An 8453-nucleotide genomic window follows, 5' to 3' on the forward strand; every position below is an offset into this window, starting at 1 on the left:
CCATTCAGATCAGTAAAGCCCACTGATTTTTATCTTATAATGGAAATTAGCTATTGTTGTTATTAAATTCAGCTCTACAGAAGACTCTTCTTCTGTTCAGCATTTAAATTCAGTTTGGGGACTATAGTGAGGATGCAGGGTAAAATCTTCATCCCACTTGAAGAACAGCAAAACTCTTACTGACTTCATTGAGGTTGGGGTACTGAAAACTTGAAGTGCAGAAAAGCACAGGTCTCAACTGGGAAAGGGACTTTAAATCTCCCTGCTTTTCTCCTTCATGTAATTAAGGATAAAACATGAACCTAATTCATCCTTAGTGCGACTCATCTGACTTAATTTACTGCAGTAAAATTACAGGAGGGATCAACCTGATCCGTGTATTTACTGTTACTGCTTCAATTTGGAGCAATTCTTCTGCTGGTATCTATAGCATAGATCGGTGGGTATAGAACACAATAGAAGAGGCTTGAAAAGGAAGACCACGGCAACACTTAAAAAGATGCATATGTTGACTACATGCAATGTTTGGGATCTTTATAAGATTTTGAATTTTAAAATAAGTTACCAAATTGATCTACTATGTACCATTATCATGAGTCACTTCACATATTGTTTACATGCTGACATGACTTTCCACACTATGTATATGTGCATGGGCTACCAGGTATTTTCACTAACTTTTCCAGATGCAAGTAAAGCCACCTTCACGGCATCACCAAGCTCTTGCTTCCTGGCAAATCGTAACAAAGCGGCTACCCTGGCTAGCGACACATCAGTAAAAAATGAGTGCCTTGTGGAGCAAGCCTACATTTCACTATCAGCTAACCAGCACAACAGCTTGCCCTCTGGTTTGAATCCTTTCTCCCCAGGGGACAATGAGACTCTGCAGCTAACAGGTTGGCATCAGTCTCTCCTCTTATCTTTTGCTGGTATTATTGCTCTTTAAGTCCAGTCTTGCAGAGTTATAAAAAAAAACACTGTGTAAAGTTTATTTAACCCACTGGTGACTGAAGTTTCTAAGTCCCCCTCTATACTGTTACACACGATACAGGCTTATAAAGCCTTCAGCTACCACTGCCACTCACTTTGATTTAAATTACTGTGGACCTCTTTTGCTCAGACTGGTTTCCCTTTGTACAGAGGGTATGAACATCGTCAGCCTGAGCCCATGAACTGACATGATGGGTAACAACTCACTGTGTTATTGCCTCTAGTCCAGTGGTCCTCAGCCTTTTTAACCTCAAGGCACCACTCCATAACTTTTCTGAATTTAGCAAAACCCCATTTTAAAAACTAATTTCACATATCTCTTGACTGCGGAAAAATAATAGAGCAATTCTTCTGTTGTAAAGAATTCAGAAAGGCCACAGCAGGTTGAAATGTTTTTGACACTGTGATTTCTTATTTGAAATCTCTGGACTTATTTTGTGAATCATGTGTAAGAATTTGCACACCTAACAGTTCTAAGGTTGCACAATACTCTTCTACACCCTTAAAAGGATCTCATGACACCCCAGAGTGCCATGGCAATCTGGTTGAGAGCTGCTTTAACTACTACTTAACTTGGCAGCCTCAAGGTTGATCAGCATGTGAAGGATGGAACAGGGTACCTCCAAAGAGAATTGTGTGAGTTGCTCTAGCTTGACATAAAGGGTGACGTCTGTGCAAGTTGTAGGCTCTAACAAAGCTTATCCTCTGTTGCAACTTAGAACCATAACTTGTGTTCACCAAGTCATCGGATAGTTATACTTTAAGCTTTAAAGAAACCTTCCCAAGTCAGTGTCTGAAAATGAGACAGCATGATACTAAATAGTGCCAATATTTGTTTCTTTCAGGGCAGACGGAGCTCTCGCAAAGCACCGGCCCTCTGATGACTCCACCCATTTCTCCAGCCATGGTCAGTCGAGGAAGTGTTATCAATCAGGGGCCAATGGCTGGGAGACCTCCGAGTGTAGGCCCAGTGTTATCTACACATTCACACTGCTCTTCCTATTCAGAGTCTCTCTATCAGACTCTCTCACAAACTAATCAGAGCTACTATGGCCCCAACTCCAATTACCAGACCATGTTCAGGACCCAGGTTCATCCGACTTCGGGATCTTATCAGCACAGAGCAGAGCATGGTCGATTTACGGCCTTGAGCGAGCAGCAGTTCTCCAGGGACTACTTCAATAGCAGCTGTGCTGTGTCTCCATACAATGCCAGGTCTCCCTCTAGCTATGGGCCTTCCTCAGCTTCACAAGATGCACATAATATGCAGTTTCTGAATACTGGGAGTTTCAATTTTCTGAACAATTCAGTGTCTTCTGCCTGTCCAGGAGCAACATATCCGTCTAATGCTTCCAATGGTATTAATCCTTAAAAGTCTCCTTTTTTTCCTCTCTGACTGTCCCTTTATATCTAGAAGAAAATTTTTGCTCTGTCTGCTTTAGGCATAAGGCATTCTTCAGTTTCTGTTCACATCTTTTGTCTTCCTATGCATCTGGCACTCTGGTACTCTGGTGACACAGAGCAGCTGTAACTCCATCTCAACCAGCTACCTGAGGACAGGTTTCTGCCTGGGGCTTTGAGGGCAACCAGGGGCATCCTCAACTAGCATTGTGGCTATGAATCTCCTATGCCAACCTCCATCTGGCACAGTTCAGATAAAGCAGTCAAAGAGCCAGTGTGTCCCTATACTTACAGTGGCTCAAAAAGCTTCTTAGGCAGCTGGGGTAAGATAAAGTAGCCCTCTCATTACTTTGTCTTGCATCAGGAGCCACTGCAGCAGCCACTAGCTCCCAAAGTTAAAATGAAAAAATAAAAGATGCTAAAAGCACTTGGCTTGGCTGCTATTTAGGATTTTGGCTGTAGCATATATTTCTGTGACCTGTAACACAGCTGCCATGTTCCATCCCAGCGACAGTGTGGGTGAAATGATTCCTATAGAAACTGTAGTCTCTAGATTAGTGTATAAAGTGGTTTGGGATCCTTCAGGATAAAAGATGCCAGAAAAAGATGCCAGATATTGTTATCCTGTAGATTTTCTTACTTTTCTACCTAAATCATCCATTCAGCTATTCGTTATTTTGGGCCATATTATAAAAAGGACAGAATGGAATTATGGAATCAATTTTGAACAACTGCTCCTCTATGTTCTGCTTCTGGGTGTCACAGTTTAATTTGGAACTTTAAAATGAAAATTTCATTCTGTGCTAAAACCAGGGGCAAATGTTAAGGTCTCTTGTCTCCTCATTGCACATACATAGTTCCTTAATGCTTAACAGGTTATATGTATACATAATGGTACTTGTTCTAAAGGAACTTGCACAGTAATATTACATACAGTAACTGGTTAGGACAAATTCCAAATTTATGTACACAATTAAGTGAAACATACTGACTAAAGCAGGGGTGGGCAATCATTTTGGGTAGAGGGCTGCTTACTGAGGTTTGGCAAGCCATCAAGGGCCACATGACAGGCAGCCCAGGGCAGATAAATATTAATTTTCTAAATTTTTTAGGGGCCCTGCAGGCCAGATTGAATGGCCTGGTGGGCCGCATACAGCCTCCGGGCTGCATTTTGCCCACCCCTGAACTAAAGCATGTCACTCACTGGGCATGTCTACATGAGACATTTACTGAAAAGCTGACTAAATAGCTTTGCAGTAAACATCTACATGTGCATTATTATTAGGGCACTGAAACTAATAAACTTCACTGTAGAGTAGTACTTGTAAATACAAGTACCATCCTGCTGCAGAGTTTTTTTGGGCACAGCAGTGCATGTATAGACACTGACCTGGTGGCTGGGGCATGAAGGTGTGTCAGTATGGAGGCTGCCTGCTGGCTAGCCTCACACTGAAAGAACCTTGTGCCCCAACCAGCCCTTCCGCAGAACATGAGCCTGGTCAGAGCAGCCCCACGCTGGTAGGCTGACCCCTGGGGACTCCTGCTAGCCAGGACTGCTCCAACTGAGCTCCATGTGCTACATATGAATAAACTCTGAAGCTAATTGCTCAGGAGTTAATTGCTCCTGGGTATATGTTCAAATGGTGCGCCTAGGACGAAAAAATTCAAGAGCAATAAGCTCCAGAGTTTATTCATCTGCACTAATTACATATGTAGACACACCCACTGATAACTTACAGCATCTATATTCATGTAGCAAGGCTTCTCTGATGTGCTGTAATTATAGTGTGTTGGAGCAGACTCAGTCGAGTCTGCTAGAGCAGTGTAATTACCATGCTCCAGCATTCTCCAGTGTCACGTGTATCAGCCTCCCTGCGCTGAAAAATGGTGGTGGGGGTGCTTTAACTAACTGGGATTAGAATCTGGGCACTCTCAGGAGCCGCTCTAATTAAAATATGTGTAGCATCTTGTGTATGCAGTGTCCTGAACTGAAAAATGGCGGTGGGGGCACTTTAACTAAAGCTCATTTAACAAGCTTTAGTTAAAGCAACCCCGCTACCATTTTTCATCACAAGGATGCTGATACACATGACACTCCGGGCACTTTAATTATGGCGGTTCTTTGAGCAGCTCTAATTAAAGCACCACCCCCCTTGCCTCCCAGAGCATGTATATAAATGCCCTTAGAAGTTTCATAAATAATCCTTCATTTTTAGGTTTTGAACAAAAACAGTATAATGAGAGATGTGTTTAGAGTTTGAATTTAAGATCATATAAAAGCTAGTTCTCAGGTTCATATTCTGAGGCACAAAATCAATGTAAGAGTATCTGTTCTAATTAGATTTTTTTCTCTGCATCCTCCCTGGAATCCTAACATTTACCTCTTGATTTTGGATCTGACCTGAAAAAGTGACTTTAAACCTAGAGGGTGCCCATACTCATGTGGAACGTCTGCTTTGATGCGTTCTAATTAGAAGGTGTGGATTGAGTCTGCTGGAGGGTTCTAATTAGAATGCTCCCTCAGCCAAAATGGTGCAGGATACAGCATACATAAGATGCTACAGGCATTTTAATTAGAGCGGCTCTCAAGAGCTACTCTAATTAAAATGCACACCCCTTCCCCAGAGCACGTGTATAGATGCTCAGAGATTTTAATCCAAGGTCTCTTTAGATTCAAAGAGGTTCCATGTTCACCAACAAAAATAACAATAGAACACAGATATTCTCTTTCTGAGATATGCACTTTAACCCTTAGACCATCCTTCCTTTCTTGTGAAGTTTATTTTATCTTATTTATTTCCTCTCAGTAGGATACTATGGAAACAACATAAACTACCCAGAATCTCACAGACTTGGATCCATGGTGGATCAGCATGTTTCTGTAATCAGTAGCGTAAGCAGCATGAGATCACTGCCATCATACAATGATATCCACGACCCACTGAACATCTTAGATGATAATGGAAGGAAACAGGCAGGCTCATACTATACAGATTCCTCACCGTCACTTCTCTGTCGAACCCCTGTTGGTAAGTATATTTGGTGACCAAGCAGCACTATAAATAAAGCTTGTAACACCTTGCTACAATAGTTCTAAATGCCTTGGCTAAGTCCCACTGTCCTCACATCAGTATAAAACATGGGAGGTAATTATTCTGCTGTAGTCAGGATTAGGGAGGCCCCACCTGGAATGCAGGGATGAGTCTTAGATACCACACTTCAAGTTGTGGACAAGCTGGGGAAAGGCTAACAGGGAAGCAACAACAATATTTTAAAAACCATGGAAAACATGGCCTCTTAAGGAAGGCTTGAAAAGACTTGGTTTTGTTCAGTCTAGAAAAGGGAGGGCTGAGGGGGAAAATGATAATAGACATCTTAACAAGCCTCAGAGTTCAATTCTTTCAAGCAGATTGCTGGAGGAAGGAAAAGAGAAACTCTTTTGGGTTCAGGAGGAAGTGCAGCTCCCAGCTGTAACTCAGAAAGATTTTTGCGAAGTGTTCTGAGTTACAGCGTTATCCCAAACCAAACAGAAGTTCGCTGCTGGTTCCAGGGGAGAGGGGACTGGGAGCCTGCAGCCAGGTTCCCCCAGCAAAAGCCAGAGCTCTCTGCCAGTGGTCACTGTTTTCAGAATGGGAGGGGGGAAAGGCAACAAAGGGAGCTTGTTCTTGGAGCCCCTCAGCTGGTGCTGAAGGGTGGAGTGGGTGAATTGGAGTCCCCTCTCCCCCATCTCAGGGGGGCTCCAATACACCCTCCCCACTCTCCAGGGGGGCTGAAAACCCCCCAAACTGAACTCCCTCCACTCCCTTTCCCCCCTCCCATTCTGAAAAAAGTGACAGGCTGGGAGCTCTGCAGACACAAGTTACAAAAGATGGTACGTTTTGAAACGTCTTTATCTCATACCTTGTCCGAAGGGGGGTCAGGTTTGCACCCAGTTGGCTATTTTTAAGCTGTTTGCAGTTGTGCACCTATGTTTGGCCATAGCTATGAATTGCCTTCTGCGGCCAGATTAGGTAAAAATTGTCATTTCTGTCTCTACTCAAATTATGAAAGAATTGGTGTCAAAATCACAGGCCCATTGGCTTGTATATTTAATAAATATGTACATGATGGATTAGTTCTATCTGACAGGAAACTAGTAAACACAATATGTATATGGCTCTTTTGTCCTTTTGCCTTGAAGAAACCTACCTTTAATTTAACTAGTTTTGACACATAATTTTGAGAAGTAGAGGTTCACTAATATATTCAAATATAGGAATGGAATTACACACAGTGACTATCATTGCATATGCCAACCAGGTTGCTGCAGATTTCAAAGAAACACTTATTTGCTTCTGGCATGTGTTGTCTGTCCCCTGATTGTGTCAGCGGTCATGGAATACAGCATGTGCAAAAAATTAGCCAAGATGTTCATCTAAACTTAGGAATGAGCAGTTACCTATCTGTCTTGTGCTACATCTGCTTTGTCACCAGTTCTGCCAGTTGGAAGCAAACACCAAATTTGATCTACTTGCAGGTTGAAGACCTCCAAGTAACCATTTCCAGCTTTCTCACTCCTTTAAATGAAGCTACAGCAGGGGGAGGACATGGCGGGGAACTCAAGCAAACAGGAAAAAAACCTACTTCAGGGATTGTCTTCATCAAGTGCCTTTTGTGTTCTGTGTTGATAGTTGCCAGATGGTAGATTTGATTACTTATGCACAGAAGCAGTGGTGCAGTCTGTGAGTCAATAATCAAATGAATGATGCAAGATGGTGGAAGAGGAGGAATACCAAACATACTTGGTTCTGCACACGTTCTTTTTGATGTGGGGTTGTGTTCCTGCTGTATTTCACACCCACAGCTGGATTTCTAACAACATTCAGCCATACCTGGGGTTTCAAAATATCCCGCTGCAAAGAAATGGGAAATTTCTATCTGAATCCAGACAGGGTTCCGATATCAGGCCCTTGCTCTTTGCACTTAGGGAGAAAGTGGACGCGTCTGCATGAGACGCTATGTTGCATAGCAACTAGCTACGTTGCTGTAGCTCATCACTATAGTGATGTGGCATCAATGGACACCAACTGTGATGCCAGTGCTATTGCATAGTAGCTTGTTGCTACTCCGCAGTGGAGTTGAAAATGAGACATGCACCACCAGGAGTTCACAGTACTGGCGGGTACTGCACAGTCATTTAGTACCTGCTGAAGCAAATACTAAAAGACTGTACAGTACCAACTGGACAGTCAGGGGCACCTGTAGATGTGCCCAGTGTGTCTGATATGTAAGTCTATATCTATTTCAGGCAGGCTGTATTTTTGAGAGAAAAATAAACAGAAAACCTGCAGTGACATTTACCTTTTTCTCCATAGCTTCGAATATGCAATCTGCATCTTCTTCCCAGTGCATGTATGGAACGTCTAATCAGTATCCTTCTCATGAAACACTGGAGTCTCATGGACAGCCTACTAGAGAGATGGCATCATCTTTACCACCAATCAACACTGTCTTCATGGGAGCCACTGCAGGAGGCACATGAATCAGTAAAAAGTTGGGTTTTTTTAATTTTAAGAACTTATTTTTCCAGTTCAAGTTTCTAAGGTTTGTTTTGCAGACAAGCCCTTTCAGTGACTGGGATTAAAAAGTATTACAGATTGGTTTTACAGGAGCCATCTTGAAGACATTAACATCCAAAGAGGAAAAACAAGCTGTAATGACTCAGAAACTAATGCATCAGCAAAACAGTTTTCAAGTCAAAACTTCAGGGACAGAAGGAAAAACCAGTGATTCTTGCAAACATGCCTTGGTTGTAAAGAAATGATGATACCTGTTTCTAACTTATTAAAACACTGTTTTAATCTTTCACATAAACCTTTTTGTATAAAAAATTGTTTATTTAAAATCTGTGGTGCTCCTTATTTATTAGGATTGCAGAGTCACTGTTTACTTTCTCCTATTTGACAGATTGTCAAATATATGAATTCTACCTCCTAAAGAAATGTTTACAAGGTCAATTTTTACTGCTTCAAATCAATATAGACCAAATCCTAAGATTTCTCCTATTGTGCATTAAAATATTC

At 42.1% G+C, this 8453-nt stretch overlaps 1 protein-coding gene across 1 annotated transcript in view; it reads left to right on the plus strand.

The window, feature by feature from the left end:
- Positions 1 to 8233, plus strand: part of RFX6 (regulatory factor X6) — a 61726-nt gene extending 53493 nt beyond the window's left edge. The window contains exons 16-19 of the mRNA XM_090031439.1: positions 687 to 896; positions 1836 to 2348; positions 5199 to 5420; positions 7746 to 8233. Of these exons, the coding sequence (XP_089887565.1) occupies positions 687 to 896; positions 1836 to 2348; positions 5199 to 5420; positions 7746 to 7912 (1112 nt within the window). The 3' untranslated portion in view covers positions 7913 to 8233. The remainder of the gene's footprint in view (positions 1 to 686; positions 897 to 1835; positions 2349 to 5198; positions 5421 to 7745) is intronic.
- Positions 8234 to 8453: the final 220 nt, after the last annotated feature.

This window comes from Crocodylus siamensis, chromosome 1 (genome assembly GCF_052110815.1).
Source record: "Crocodylus siamensis isolate JL-2025a chromosome 1, ASM5211081v1, whole genome shotgun sequence".
In the NCBI taxonomy this organism is placed as follows: domain Eukaryota; kingdom Metazoa; phylum Chordata; order Crocodylia; family Crocodylidae; genus Crocodylus; species Crocodylus siamensis.